The 16,380-nt window shown below is 33.1% G+C and overlaps 1 protein-coding gene across 9 annotated transcripts in view; it reads left to right on the top strand.

Moving 5' to 3' along the window:
• Usp47 (ubiquitin specific protease 47) overlaps positions 1 to 16,380 on the top strand; it is a 134,438-nt gene that overhangs the window by 103,402 nt on the left and 14,656 nt on the right. For 5 of the 9 annotated variants that reach the window (XM_067106763.1, XM_067106764.1, XM_067106761.1 and 2 more), the window contains 4 exons: positions 11,041 to 11,173; positions 11,972 to 12,086; positions 14,309 to 14,453; positions 14,711 to 14,935. In XM_067106763.1, coding sequence (XP_066962864.1) covers positions 11,041 to 11,173; positions 11,972 to 12,086; positions 14,309 to 14,453; positions 14,711 to 14,935 — 618 coding nt within the window. The remainder of the gene's footprint in view (positions 1 to 11,040; positions 11,174 to 11,971; positions 12,087 to 14,308; positions 14,454 to 14,710; positions 14,936 to 16,380) is intronic. The other 4 variants (XM_067106765.1, XM_067106766.1, XM_067106762.1 and 1 more) reach the window with 1 other exon arrangement.

Below are 16,380 nucleotides of genomic sequence, written 5' to 3'. Positions count from 1 at the left end.
CTTCTTCTTCTTCTTCTTCTTCTTCTTCTTCTTCTTGGATTTGTTCAATATTTCACATCAGTATAAGAATGAAAATCAATATAGTTCCCTAACACTTGAAAATATTATACAATGACAATATAAACAGTATGTATGAGCAGAAAATGTGAAAGAGAAGCCACACACACACACAATAACAAATTGGCTGATAAAAAATTTTCAGCATAGCTAACACACAGTGCAAGGCAGAGTATCCTCCAGGCTAGCCATTCTGCTGAAGGAGGGGCAGTAGTGTAAGCAACGATGGACTTGTTTTGGACAAAGGAACTGAAAACATGTTCATAAGTAAATGACTGTTATTTGTTACAACCCAATTGATCATTAGATGCCTTTTCATGTGTATTTACAGTTGTTCATTACAACATATTAATCTTAAAATGCCTTATTCCATGTAGAATTAACCCCAGTCACTCCAGTGTCATGGAAAGGATGCCCTGAATCTGTATGGCCTTCTCCCTACTACCACAGACATCTGCTTGGACTTATTTCATTGTTTGACTGTAGTGTTCATTAAGTCTGGAGTAATCTGAAAGGTAGTCTTTGTGTGCACCCAGTCTTTCTTCCTTGGTTTGTATGCACTGTGTGTATATTGGAAGGAATCAACTTCATGATTGTCTTCATTCATCTTTAATTCTTTGATGGTGTGTCTGTTGGAAAGAATCAACTTCAGGATGGTCTCCATTCACTGATATTCTTTCTTGTTTCATGTTATTAATCCAGACTGCAGAATGTTAGAATCTGAGTATGATTTCTTGCATTTTTGCTTACTTCTTTGGGAAATTTTTCAACACAAACTACCATATCATTCTTTGGACCTGAATTGTGAATTTTTCTCAGACAAAATTTTGCTTCTCTAACTGTAATTAATTTGGAAATTATGTAAGCTTTGGTGCTGAATTATTCTTAAACGTAATTTAAAGATGTTAGTAGTTTGTATCTGGATATCTGCATCATTCCATTTCTGGGAATAAAACTGAATACTTAGTTGGTGTTTACTGTGACTGCTAATTGGGGGTTGGAGAAGTTTAGCCCGAGGGCTGCAGCTGTTTTAGTTTAATTCTGATGTCTTAAGGAACATGCTGAAGTCTGCAAGATAAGTCTTATATCTGTGTTTCATGTCTTCCCTGGACAAGACCCTTACATATGGTATTCTTCCTATCAAAATCAACAGTGTTTTGTCTTAAAAGACTGTTTTGGTCTCCACGGAATAGGACATAAGACTAAGGGTTCAAATTCATACTGAAGAGAGCTTACGAATTCCTTGTCCCCAAGATTCGTGTCAGTGTGTCATGGCTCTTGAGTCATTGACAGGTCGCTTTTGGCCCAATCTTTCTCTCCCCTGGTCTCAGGTAAAGGAGAGCGTATCAACTATGCTCCTGTTGTTGGTAAAGAATTCACATGATGAGGTAGATATGGGAAGGATCCAGATGTTTGTTTCAGTACTATGTCGGGGAAGTATCTCTCTCGTCCTCCCTGCAGAACTATGATTGTTCTTGTCTAAATAATGTTTAGGCAGCTTATGGTTAATGGGTTGCAATGAACTTGGGATATTTGTATTATAAAAAAAAGACTATCCCCTTACTCATTTAATCCTCAGGATGGCTCATGGCTAAGCTACTTAGTAGTGATTCAGGAAGGTGCAATAGAATTAGTATAATTGCAAGCAGTGATAGGAGGCTGGCCAGATGGAGCAGGTGTGTTCTTTTCAGGTTAATAGTGTGACAATTAGTTCTACACAGATTTTTCATCTTATGACTAATGGGTCTGTATGAAAAACATGTTTTGCTTTAGAAAAAAACACTGAGAGAGAGAGAGAGAGAGAGAGAGTATTAAAATTTTGTATATGCACTGATTTACACTAAAGCAGTAAAGATAGTTTATTAAGAGATAATAATACCAAAACTTTGAATAAAATAGCAATACACATTAAAAGAGATGAAAGACTAGCAGACAAAGTCCATATGATTACTTACGTAAGGTAAACTTAAGATCAAATTACGAAAGAGGCAAATGTCATGCACATTACATAACACACCTTTGTCACCAACAAAACGGTGGCCTAGTGAGGCTAAATAGCTTAATGCAATTTAGTTTATTGCAGTTTATATTTGTTACTTTGTAGTCTTTACAAGGAACTTTGAAAATGAAGGTAAGATTTTTTTACTTTAACTGGAAAAAGGTATTTATTGGGGTGCAATTACACAAATTCAATGGTGGCAGAAAAAATGGGATTTTTAGTGTGAAATACGGTAAATTTGCAGAGAACAAACTTTTTTCAGTACAGTATGACTTATATAGGTCTCATTATTGAGGTGTAAGTAGATTTGCTTTGGTGTTGAGTAGTTTTTACTTTTACATGTTTAGGAATGTGTAATGTTGAGCATTATATTTTGTTTATGGAACTCAGATAATACTTTTAAAGTAACCTGTATACTGTAGTTTTAGTAGACAATGAACTTTGTAAATTTAGGCCTCATAATTTGCACAGTAGTTCCTAATCTTAAATTCTTCACTGATCCCTGGCTGCTTAATGAGGCTTGTGTTTCATAAAAACTGTTTCTACTGTTATTTACAACTCATTCCCATTTTTTATTTTCTTTTGAAAATGCAGATGGTACAAAGTGTGTTTTGCTTAATCTTTGAAATTTACTAATTTGCTTATTGAGTTTCAAGAAAACATTAAGTTTTAGGACTCATCTGTATTGATCAGTTTGCAGTGTTTGGCTACAATCAAAGGTTTGCTGAAACTTGATGTTGAAAAATGTGATCTCTTTTTTTTTTTTTTATTTACATTGATTTAAAAACTACTGTACATATTAGGTAAATTGATGGTACACTGTACAGAACATTTTTTAAAGTGACTAACTGTTGATTTAAAAACTACTGTATATATTGGGTAAATTGATGGTACACTGTACAGAACATTTTTTAAAGTGACTAACTGTAAAACAGTACACAACCTTAATGGCCTTGATGCACACTAGCTAAGTGAAACCATCTATGCATAGGGAATTTCCCAACCCCGCAAGAAGTTACGCCATAGTGTCGTCTTGTTTGTTTTCTTACAAGCTGCCATTTCCTAGTACATGTGTACTTGGAAACAGTACCTGTACATATTTGGATCTACTTGTTCTGCTGTAACCAAGTCCTCTCTCTCTCTCTCTCTCTCTCTCTCTCTCTCTCTCTCTCTCTCCTCTCTCTCTCTCTCTCTCTCTCTCTCTCTCTCTCTCTCTCTCTCTCTCTCTCTCTCTTATTGGTATTTATTTTTATACTTGAGTGCCTGTTAAGCAGCATATAAATGGTGGTTGCAAAATTTTTAGGTACTATTTTGTCTCATTAATCTGTGTTGCACCATCAAGAAATAATTAGGTAAATTGGAAAAGCAGTTTTTTCATTAAGATTAGACTACCTTCATAAAATTTAAACGTGAACAAAAGAGTAAGATTCCTATAGTCTGTCCAGAATTTCGTGAAACATAATCTAGGTTTCCATTGTTGCCAAATTTCTGGAAAACTTTTAATCTGGTTCAAGCTAATCCTGGCATCTTTCCATTCAGGGTCCTTTAATCCAGTCATAAAATTTCCTTTCCAATCCCATACTATCATAAAAACCTTTCCTGTTAAGCAAAAGATCTACCATAGCTTCTGAGATTGTTGTTGATGTAGATTAAGACAGCCAAGAGCAGACTACAAAGTTGATTGCTGTTTTATTTCTGGAAACAAATATAAAAAAATTTTTAGGAACAAGGGCTGTTCATTGTAAAACACACTGATTTGGGAGCTTCAGTTTCTTTTAAGCTGTTTTTAACTTCCTTACATATTCAATAAACTGTACTGCTTTGTTTAGCTTCATACATTGTATATCGTATTTCCTTGCCAAAACTATGCATAACAGTTTTGTTTTCTTTCTCCCTTTTGAAATACTCATGGACATTGAATATAACTTCTTGTGTCTGGTAGTTTGGTTGACCTAGGGATGTGCCCACTACTCATTAACAACGACTCTAAATGAAAAATTGCACAGAGTAAATGTTGCTTAGTGGGCCAGATTCTACCCAAAAAGTAACTTTCTTTACCAATTTGCGTGATTTTCCCGAACGACAATTTTTTCAACATTTTGGACAGAGTGTATGATCACATTCGTATATTTATGTGGCAATATACAGTTAGGGTGCTTTTATAACTAAACTTAAAAATGCTAAGTTTGCTTAATAGGGTTTTCTGTCTAACTTAGAAAACTTCACAGAAGAAAGATAGTTCTTGCATTTCTTTTCAATATGATCTCCCCTAACTTGATAGCACTTAGTCCAATAGTGTTAAGGCATTTTATACACTGTATCACTGCAGAATGAGGTTGCATCCTGGGCCTCTAGATACTCCTCAAAGACATGGACCTCTTCATTATTGCTCCCAAAATGGTGCCACCAAGGTGCCAGTTGAGTTTAGTTTAGGAAAAAAGCATTCACTGTCAGATTGGGTGAGTGGCAGTTATGAAGCAATGATTCAAAGTCACATTTGTTTATTTCAGTCACTGCCCTGGAGCAGCAACATGCCAGTTCCCAGTTATGTTTTGTGTTCCATCTAGATTGATTGTTTCAGCTACTACAGATCCAATGCATAATACTCCCCATTAATATTTTTACTCCTTTTTTAAAGTAATATATCTTGGTAATACCATAAGAATCACCATGCTGACAGATGCTATTTGCTTGAATTTCTCGAAGGTATAGAATCATAGCATTTCTAGTACTTGCTTTAAATCGTTGACTCAAGTTCATAGTAGTTACCCTGTGTCTGATCATGAGTTATTTATCTCCTCTTGAAAGTGTCTGGGTCAGCCTGGATGCAAGTGAAAAGTACCTTGAAAGTTAAAAGTGTGGCCAGCTTCTGTTAGGTGACAACATTTGTGGTGTTCATCCCCAAAGATGTAGTTAAAATAGTGTATACTGAAATAGTACTAATGTCCATGGTCTTGGCTGTCTGTTGGGCAGTTATGCATATGTTATCCAAAACCATGCAATGAATGGCATCCATTCATCATTGACAGTGGATGTACTGACAGGGAGAAAGTTGACTTTTCACACCCCCTCTATTTATGGAATTGGAAGGGGTTTTGTCACCTTGTGTGTTTGACCATGTGATCTTATATTTCTATTGGAATCATACTCTTTTGCAGATAATTTGCATCATCTTAGTGCAACCCACATTTTGGGATTTTGCTAGCACAGTGCCTGGTAATTTTTTTGTCATCATCTGTAATATAATGAAAGATTACAGTGTAGTTCTTGTTTTTAGTCATGTAAATGGTTGTAGTATATAATTAAATCAAAACTTCGTTACAGCTGTTCCTTTTAGGGAAAATGTAGAACTTTTTAAAGAACCCTTGTATTGTGAACCATAAGGTAATTGTATACCACAGTTTTTGCACATATATCAAAAAAAGAAGTATTGAATGATGATGAACATACTATATGCTTCAGAAGATTAATACACAGGCACCAGTGTTGGTTACATGCCCTTAGAAGTAAAATTATTTCTTAGAAATGCTGAAGGATAATAAGCATGGTAGAGGTATGGTGATGAAAAAATGTTGTACTCAAGGCTTTTCTTTAGTAAGGAGTCATGTAACCTGATGTGATTTGTATAGCCATCATGCTTCGCAAAACCTCAGATGTTCTAGATAAAGAATTTGCTTTGTATGCTACTCATTTGTAGGTTATCTGTTTGCTAGTGCGTATTATTTTGCATCTTGGTATTTTTGGCATGAGATATATGAAATATGAAGAACTTTGGAAAATATTGGTATGAATTAGTCTAGATAACATGCTTTTAACTCAATAGTATGGTGCAAGTTATTCTTTTCCACAATTAATTGAAACACTTGCACCTAGCTTTTTTATTATCGACTTCCCTTAAGTTTTACCACATTTAATTTCATAAACATTTGAATTAGCCTCTTTCAGCTTTCTGATTGTTATTGAAATTGGTCATAGGATACTTTTATGGGATGGACTTCATGGCTTTTTTCCATCTCTTGAAAACTTGCAATTAAGAAAAAGTATTTGTAACTGACCTGACCTACTGTAAAGGGTTCTAAAGGTTCTTTGTCGTATCCCTTTTGCCCCATCTACATTGCTTTTCCTCTTACTTTCTGTGTGTTCCATTTTTTTTTTTTTTTGTTTATTTCACATAGCTGTCCAATTTCTTCATCTTGCTCCAGGTTTTACATATTTAAACCAGATCCTTAGGCGAGCCATATTCATATCTAAAAATTTGGGTTGGCAGTTATACCAAACTGTATTTTGGTATAACAAAGGCTACAGTGCATTTTTGTCTTTCATTTCATTCTCTTGGAAAATCAGGTATCCAACTTTTTAATTCTCAAATCCTCACTTCTCATGTGAAAAAAAATCCTTTGTGTGATCTTAATGAGTGGAAATTTAGTCTAGTTGATTTGCATTTATATAGTATTAACAAGATTGAGATTTAACACTCTGTTTGTTGCTTTTTCAGGTTTTGGGCATGCCTCAAAGCTTGCTATTGGATATTTTCCTGTTACTGATCAAGTAAAAATTTTTTGTGGAGATTGCATTATGAGATAAAATTTCTCATAGAAGTAAAATGATAGGCAAAGTATAAACAAAGGTGATTCTTAAAAGCTTCAGAAGTAAGTAAATGAGAAGAGTAAAATAGCGTACAAGATTTTTTAGAAAGTCATGGATTGTGCAGAAGTGATGCTGTAGCACTACAAAGATTCAAACAGCCATCCTTTGATTTCTAACTTTTCTCGGTTAATTAAATTTCTGGGATGCATTGCATATATCTAGAGCTCTTTTCAAACTTTACCCTCCACTACAAAGTAGTAGATATGCAGTTATTTGTAATAATCATGCTTTTTATTCTTCAAGGTTCAGTACCAAACAATTATCTTGGATGTTTTATTTCTGATGTGACTGAGGTGTGGAATGACCTTCCTAATCCTGCTGTAATTGAATTTTGGGAACTGAAAGTTCAAAATTGTTGCAGATGCTTTTTCTGTATCTCACAATGTCCTTTTTCTGTACTGGGCTGTTTTCTCTACTGGGGCCCGTTGGCATGTAGCAATGTTTTTCTGTGTTGGGCGGTTTTTCTTATTGGAGACCTTGGGCATGTAGCAGTCTGCTTTTCAAAGTAGGATTTGTCCTTATAAGTTATGGCGTGGCTATGGCCTAAGTAAGGCCAAGTCTAACAAGTGGTGAGTTGCCCTCTTTGAGTTGCTTTAAGAAAAATCTGTGAAGACACACTACTCAAGGCCAATATATCTAGACACCCATATTTTGAACCCTATTGCTGTATGGTGATCGTATACTGAAAATTATGTTGTAAGCAATTTTGACGAATGAAGTGTTTTCATAACTTCACAGTAATCACCATTTTATGGCTTATGAGTGCATGGTAATAGAAATTGGAGACCTCTGTCTCTAATTTAATAAGGTAAAATTCTGTGAATTATATTAATGAAAGAATGGTTAAAATGGACATTTGTGGCACCATATGCTTTTATTTGAAAGAAGTTATTAATAAAGCCCTCAAGGAATAAAAATAAAATTCAGGATTCACAGTTTTAGTTATAATTAAAACAGAATTAAATTACCATCTGTATCCTGTAAAGATGCCAAAAGGTTTTGAAGACTGGATTGAGTATTTTATTTGTAAACTGTCGACTCCAAAAGACAAAAACAAAATTTCATGGACCTTAGTTGGTTGTTTACTAATTTGATTAAACCATATTAATTTAGAAGTAACAAAACAGTGAAAATGCAAGAGGCTGGGTAACAATTTAATCAAACAAAAGAAGAACACAAGTAACAAAAACGTAAAAATACAAAAGCTGTACCTGATGTATGTAGACCTGGAGGTTGGATCAGGTACAGTTGTAGTTTAAAGCAGCTTTCCTGTACATACAACCATCGCTACTGCATACCTTGTACTTAGCTTGCAAGTTTTTGCATAAATTAAAAAAAGATTACAAAAGCATAAAAAGTGAGTCTAGTTAGCAATGAACTATGTAAATGTGCAAGAGGTGCATGGCACATATACATTTCTTGTACCATCCTTCATAGAGTTCACTTTTAGTGCCCTTAGGTATGATTCTGTTGCAAGGCAATCCTCAACTGCTTACAGCATCTGTTGATATAAAATTATGATATATACTGTACAAAATTTTCATATACATATAATAAGAACTAAATTTTATTTACATAACTACTGTTATCATACCCACTACTGTATTGTAGGTATCAGGATGCATACTGTGCCTTCAAAATAGGTTAATGGCTATGATAGTTAAGATAGTTATGAAAATAAATATTCATATATACTTACATATAAACCTACATAAGAGAACAGGAATAGCAAACTTTAGAATACTGTAGAGGGCTTAATCAAAGAACTTAACTTGGGTGGCATAAGACATCTTAAGTATAAATTGATTTTAGTTTCATAAGCAACCATTTTGGAAATGATTTTCAATCTCTTTCTGAATAAAAAGTTGACAATTATGGATAAAGTCTTGACCAACCATGCAATTATTTGCATATCATTAAAATTTTAAACATTTGACTCCTTAAGTCATAAGTGGTGTACAGTATTAGAGTAAACAGCAGGCAGTAGTAGTATTTGAAAATTGAAATCTCTTTCATCATAAACTTAATGTGGAAATTTATTATTAATTTTTAATATCAATATCCAAAAAGGACTTAGTAAGTAATGGAAACTTCAAAGTACTCTGAGAATTATTAAATCAGCATCAAATACTATTAGATCATCTATGTACCTGTATGTATTTTTATACAGTATTTGTCAGCCTTCTAAGGGATTACTGTAATATGTAAAAATTTAGATTCTTACGAATGTAAATATAGATTGGCAATGTTAGGGCTATAATTAGCACCCATTAGGATTCCTGTTGTTTGTGTATAAATTTATTATCAGATTTAATATACTGCACTTATTAATACAGTATTTGTTAAAGTACTGGAGTATTTTTACAAATATTTCCTGTTTTGGAATTCTTACTGGAATATTATATGGCATGACTTTATTTGTGGTTCTGAGACACTTACAACCCAATTGCCCAATTTTATTTAAAGGACAAGATTAAATTGGTTAATGCTTTTTATGAAACTTATGAGTTTTTTGTTATGAAGATAAAGGTTGTAAACATTGCTTTGTGATTAATGAGGTTTTCTTTGTTACAGTGGGAATTTTAAGTAGCTTCTACTGGTAATGTATTGAGTACTACAAGGGATCATACAGAATTTCCAATATATGGAAGTTACATCCCACTGCAAAACTTGTTAATGATTTAATTTTTTCAATAAAGATATTACAGTATGCTACCTGAAATTGGATTACGTATTGTCATCAGTAGTTTTAAATTTTCAAATTTTTTTTATTGAATAAAGAACATTTATTTCCTGGCTACCACCAGTTTTCTTAGAAAAGTATTCTGAGTTTCTATAATATCAGAAACAGTAGTTTGATAAGTTAGAAGAGTTTCAACTATAGACCATTGTAAAAATGCATATTGTGAGACTTGTAGTACTAATTACCAGTACAGTTTGTTGGCCAATTTGCATTTAGAATTAGCTTGGTTTTCTTATATGTTCAGCTGGTTATGTGTTTACTACTTTGAAAAAATCATTGTATATGCTGTTGTGGTAGTGTATCTGTTATTCTGAAGTTGTGTTTGTAGTACTGTACATTACTATGTTGAGTTTGAGTGTTACACTGACATTTTTAGAGTATATGAATCCTTTTACTTTGCATGTGGTGTTTTAACTCTGCAACATCTTCCTGTTTTGATTCTGTAGAATCCTTACAAAAAAAATTATAAGTGTTTAAGGAGTCATTGCCAATTGGACATTCTACATTCTTTGTATAATACTTTTAAATGGCGCTGCCTGTATTGACCAGCATAGGGTGACTGCTGTGAGGGTATTAGGGATTGACTGTAGATAAAACTAGGTTTTAGTTTTATTTCATTATAACTGAAATAAACAAATACAAGTATCTTAGAATAAGAAAAAATATTTAATTTTCCATCATTAAATTTTCTAGTATCATGAAAGATTAGTATGAAACTTCAAACAGTTTTAGACTCTAAAGTCATACTAGTTTTATATTTTTTAAATAAATATGTTTCAAACAAGTGTTCTCATAGCTGTTCATATTCTGAAACAAAAAGGATTGAATTGGATAGGAATTGTCTGGTTAAACAAATCATTTATAACTAACTAACTAACTGTGTTGTCTTGTAAAAAAAGAAATATAATCTTATAAACTTATTTTTAATTATGTAGTTTTCCTCAAGTTTATTCTCTTAGTAAAAAAAGAATACAGTATATTACGTGTCTAATTATGTTCAAGCAAGCAAAAGATTTCAATCATTAGGCAAGAAAGTCCCAAAAGTTTGCTTTCCTTGCCATCACATCACACTGAAGGGTATTGTAGGTAACAGTAATTTACTGTACCTTGTGCCATAAGGTTGCTGCTACATAGTGTTACAGTTTATTTATCTAGATTATTACCCTCTTTTAAACACTTGAAAAATCAGTTTATAAATTAGGGCAGATTTTTTTTTTTTTTTTTTATGTCATCATCTCTGTGAAATCATGTCACGAGGAATCGAAAGTAACTTCTTCATTTCCACATAAATATACAAGCAGTCCCCAGTTATCGGCGATACAGTTTTTTGGCGCTTGTCTAGTGACAAAAATGGGCAATTTTTGGCACTCATTGGTGCTGATAAGTGCCAAAAAAAGCCAAAAATTGCTGAGATTTGGTTATCTGCGATATTTGCTTATCTAAGGTTATATAAGTTATAAGAATGTCCAATTTGAATGACTAGTCAACAAAGCACAGTAATCTGGTGGTACATTTTACTGTAAGGATTCTCTCTCCTTTTCTATATATTTCTAGTATATTTTGCCTCTTTAGTAGTTGGTTCTCCCTCTTTCAGGGTGATGACATTGGTTGGTGTTTACCTATTTTCCAGGACAACGATGCTGGATGGGGTGAGGATGAGAAGGAACTGGAGATTAAACGTTACTTTAGGGCAGAGTACTTCACAGAAGAAGAAACCAACCAAAAAAGTAAGAAACAAGATTTATAGAAAAAAGTTCATTAAATACAGTACCTTATTTCCTTTGGTTGTTGCTAGTATGCTATAATTTCCAGTTTTCTTATATTGTACTGGTATGTTTTGTAAGGGTTCAAAAGAAAATAATGATAAATGGTTTTCATGCGTAGAAAATTTTATTATATCTTGACAACTTTTGCTTTGAAAAAGTAGGATGGCCAGAAATTACAGTCCTTGATTTATGAGAGACACTACGTTATTTCTTGAAACCCTTTAAACATGCAATCTAATGGTCAGGTTTGTGGTTTCTTTATTAGTTAACATTTAGTATTGTTCTCCTTACTTCACTTTAATGCTTTATTGTTTTTGCTATGATTTGGTATTCATATGGTTTTTAAATAGAAATTTAAGTCAAATTTCTTGGAATGGGACAAGATGAAACTTCAACTGATAACTTGGTTCTGTTTTGGGTAATTCCTGTAGAATTCAAAATAAATTCAAGCTTTAAATGCTAAATATAATTGTTATATACTATTCTTTAAATTAAATACACCTTAAAAACTCGTCATATTTGTTTTACCAGCATTTTTTTTTTTTTTTTTTTTTTTGAAGTGTCCCCTATCATTCATTGTGTACAAAGATCATTCTGAGTCTGGAGAGTTTGGTATATATTTTCATACTCAGTAAATGGAATTACTTTTTGCTACTGTTCTGGAATTTTTAGTTAGTATACATAATAGTGTATTATGTTTTTACTTGCATTGTGAAGTTAGCCATTAAAAAATAATGTGTTGATTAATTTCAATTTCAGTGTTAAGAGTGTATGTCGACAAAAGAATCACAATGGGTCAACTTAAGAAAGAAATGCAAAAATGGGTTGGTGTGTCAAGTGAACATTTCAAGCTCTTCAAAATATACTCCAATAGGTCAGTACTGTATACTTAATTGGTATTTGTAAATATGGATTACTCCTCAATATACGTTTTTTATTTTATGGGGTCAAGATATAATTACAGTACGTAGCAAACTTGTATTCATATTTTAAGTTAAATAAGAAAACTACTTATTACTTTTAATTTAATGCAAAGTCATGTTCACTGAATTTTCTTGACATTTCATTCCTGACTTAAAAGAAAATCATTGGCTGCTCATGAAACTCATGGATGCATAGGTTCCCAGCAGGTAATGTCCCCACTTTTAGTAATTATCTTGGGGTTTTAATTATTGAATTGTTTTAGTTTTAATACACACAAGAATATAACTAAAGTGTTATGTGATTGCACTTTAGTTCTTTCTTGGTGGGTTTTTTTTTACAAACTGAGAATGCTGATGGATGCCACATTATAAAGTATTGTGGAACACTGGGCCCTGTCTAATAATCCACGGTCCTTAACAAAAATTGTTGTAAATAAAATCCCTGGATGAGGAGGCAAGGGGCTTGGATTAGCTGGCAATATGTTTTCTTATTCTTAAATTTTTTTCATAATTGGTAAGTGATGAATAACAAGTTTGATACCAGTTAGTCTTTGCACAGTTAGCATTTTATGACTAATGCAGGCCCTGTATATAGGTGTATTTATGGTGTTAGTTCATTTTGGTGTTTCCACCCATTTCCCTTCTGTCCATACATATTTACAGTACAGTAACCCATCAGTCATTAGCACCAATACATCAAAGGCAGTACAGTACTACCTGTAGGCTATCCAAAATATCCTACTGTGACCATAGTTGGGGTATAAAAACATACACTAACTTTGGAAATATTTTATAGAATCCAAAGAACTATTCTTGTCTCTTTATAATAAGGGTATGTTAAAGACAAAAACATCAAAATATATGACACTTTAGCAAGCAAAATAGGTTATTCAAGAACTTTGTCACAGTAGCCTAGCCAACTGAAACTATATATTCATGATCTTGTAACTATTATCATCAAACATTACATATACAGAGGTAATGTTTTTGTATGGAATGCACTTATCTGTATAGTGAATGCTGTGTACATACACAATAAGAAGAAAATGGAAACATAATCACCAAGTCACCAGTAACTTTGAATAGCAGTGCGATGCTAATGCACTTCACCTTCACATTAACTAGACTAGTAACATTTCTTATAGATTCCATTTTCAGTTTACAGTAGAGTACAGTACGTACTGTGTGCAGTTTTATCACAGCCAATTGTGTTTACAGTGTTGTACTGTACTGTACTTAGTGTACAGTTTAGCATAGAATAATTATTGAAAAACAATCATGCAATAAGACTACGGTACTTACAGTAAAACAGAACATCATACATACATCCAGACAGTTCATATGTTCAGTACATATGCACAGTTGCACTAGGAAGGGGGGATAATAAGCAGCCTATTACTGATAGAGAGTGCAAATAATCAAAGCTCTCTGAGATTGGGAAGGTGGTGACTCCAAAATGCATCAAAAAGCTCTTACGGGGTTAATTTATAAAGGTATCAGTATTATCTTTGTTACTATTACCATCATACTTACAACACAGTAGTATTATAAGAATGTTAGAAAAAAAGGGAAGGGGGCTAAGTACAGATGGAAGTTTGCATAAAGGAGTGATGCTTCACCTTGTAGGCCATATGGACCTGACTCTGGCCTGTGTAAAGACTTTTCTTCTTTGAACATATTTGAAATTAGTAAGACTGGGTCTGTTTCAAACGAGTAATGCTATTTATGATTAACAGTATGATAATAGGAAAAACATATTTTATTCTAAAAACATATTTGAAAGGAAAAACATATTTTATTCTAAAAACATATTTGAATAAAATTTACGTTGTTTTAGTTATAAATATGTTGATAATTTACAGTACACAATATAAACAGGAGGATGTGCACAGGTGATGTGTACACACACAAGCATCCTATACTATGTATTATGCCATTTTATATAAGGGATTTGAATCTCTGATTTTTTATCTAGTGGCAAGTATCTTGGAACCAAGGTCCTGTGTAAGTTAAGGACCAACTGTACATAATGTATAAGCACATTAATGAAGTTTTATTTAATTGGAAGTGGTGACACTGAATTTTTAATGGTCATAGTGATGACTAGAAAGTATTCAATAGCATTAATTTATATTTGGTCGTTTTCTTATTAAGTTGAATATTTATTTAACAGCCAAGAGTTTGAGTGCACAAGGATGACAGAAACTTTAGCTTCATATGGTGACAACACAAGACTGAATGTAAGGTTAGGCAGAGCTTTGTTACCTGGGGAGCAGAGAGGCAAAGTTTATCTTTTGGAGCCAGAAAATATTGATGATGTGAGTACATTTTCCCTTGTTTTTAGTTCTTTTTGTAGTATGTTTAATTGTTCATAATGTGCTGTTATGTGCTACCAGTTAGGTATTTTAGAAACTAGTTGTATTCTTTTTTTGAGTAATGTTAATGTAGGTCAGTTGTAATGATGTTAATGTATACAGTTAGGTATTTTAGAAACTAGTTATATATTTTTTTTTGGAGTAATGTTAATCTAGGTCAGTTTTAATAATGTTAATGTATACATATAAATTATTTGCAGCCTGCCCGCTTCCTTATTGACTGGGTTGTCACTAAGGGTGAAACCATTGGGAATGCTAAGAGGGCAATAGTGAAAGAAGTCAATGCGAGATGTAACATGACCCTCACTCCAGAACTTGTCCGTTTACGAAAGAAGAGCTGGAAAAATCCCCAAGCAATTTATCTGGATGACCAAAAGTTTGATGATGACATATCATTATATTCCAACTGGGAACTCTTCTTGCAGGTAGGTTTGCAAAAATTTTTCTTTATTATATGTACATGGTTGACCCTATTAACTTAGCAACCTTGGGACTTGACCATAGCTGGTTTACAAAAAATTTTGGACTACAGAAATTTACCTTTAGACCCCTAATGGAACCTTTATGTAACCATATGCTTATTCCACACACACACACATATTACTGGGTTTACAGAGGTAGAACCAGACTTGAGGGGTCAGCTTGCTGAAGAACAAAGTGGTAAAAATTTACGATGTTTTGAAGAAATATCTAGCTTTGTATGGCATTCGTGAACCTCTCCACAAAGTCTCTTAACAAAATTCACCTTATTTTGATAGTTAAGGGGTACTTTCAACCCTTGGCTCAGGAAACCTGAACCAGTGATAAATACAAAGTAGAGGAATGTACAGTATTGCTTGTTATAATAACTACAATAACTTCTTGAGAAATAGACCCCAGTTAATATGATGAATGCCCCATGGCTTTCATGAACAAGCTTCAGTATGCCATCTCTTTGTATTTGTCCTATTAATCAAATTTCAACCATGCCATAGAGAAGAGAGCAGTTAAAACAGGGTAGAAGTATTACAAAAGAAAATATGACTACAGTGAGTATCTTGGGCACCTATAGAACCCTCTTTTTTTTATAGAATACTATGCCACATGAAGAGGTTTGTTTTGGGGGGGTGGGACCAGGTAGCTGACAACTAAACAATGCATCCAGGGATCATCACTCATGATTACAATAATACCCAGACCTAAAAAATAAAGACAGTATTTATATTATTTCTTTATGATTATGTTCAGTGTAAGTGAAAACTTGAAAGGCAGTATCTCAAAACATAACTTATATACAGTATCTTTAAAACCTTACTGTATTACTTTTCAAATTTAAAAAAATTCCATATATAACATGGCGAGAGCTGTCAAAAAGACATTACATAGCTATGTTTTTATGTCTTGAAATATGTATTTTTTTAGTTTTTATTGGTTTTGAGGAGCATTTACAGGAATGAAAATAATAAAAAATTCATATTCTGTAAATGAATTACTTGACCAGTTAAACTCTGTGGTGTCCTGTAGGGACTTTTATGAGACATATTTCATGGGCTAAGCAATTAGCATAGAAGTAGGATTTTGAAAATTGCAAATGAATACCCTTGCAAAAAATTGCACTAATGAAGTTGGTTCTTAATCCACGCCATACTTGGCCATATCAATATTTCTGTGAATAATTTAAAAATCTATTGAAAGTTGAATTTCACATGCGTGAAGTGGGTCTAAAGAAAATTGTGTCAACATGATAAGTATTCTTGCCATCAGTTATCTAAAGTTAATAAAAATCTGGCAACTCTGTGTTATGTGATATGGTTTCTGTAACTCATGATCATAACTGATGCAAAGCTAATGAGCTGGAATTAATTCCCTATGACATTAGAAAATAATCACT

This window comes from Macrobrachium rosenbergii, chromosome 7 (genome assembly GCF_040412425.1).
Source record: "Macrobrachium rosenbergii isolate ZJJX-2024 chromosome 7, ASM4041242v1, whole genome shotgun sequence".
NCBI classification, from domain to species: Eukaryota; Metazoa; Arthropoda; class Malacostraca; order Decapoda; family Palaemonidae; genus Macrobrachium; species Macrobrachium rosenbergii.
This window is presented reverse-complemented; position numbering and strand designations above follow the sequence as displayed.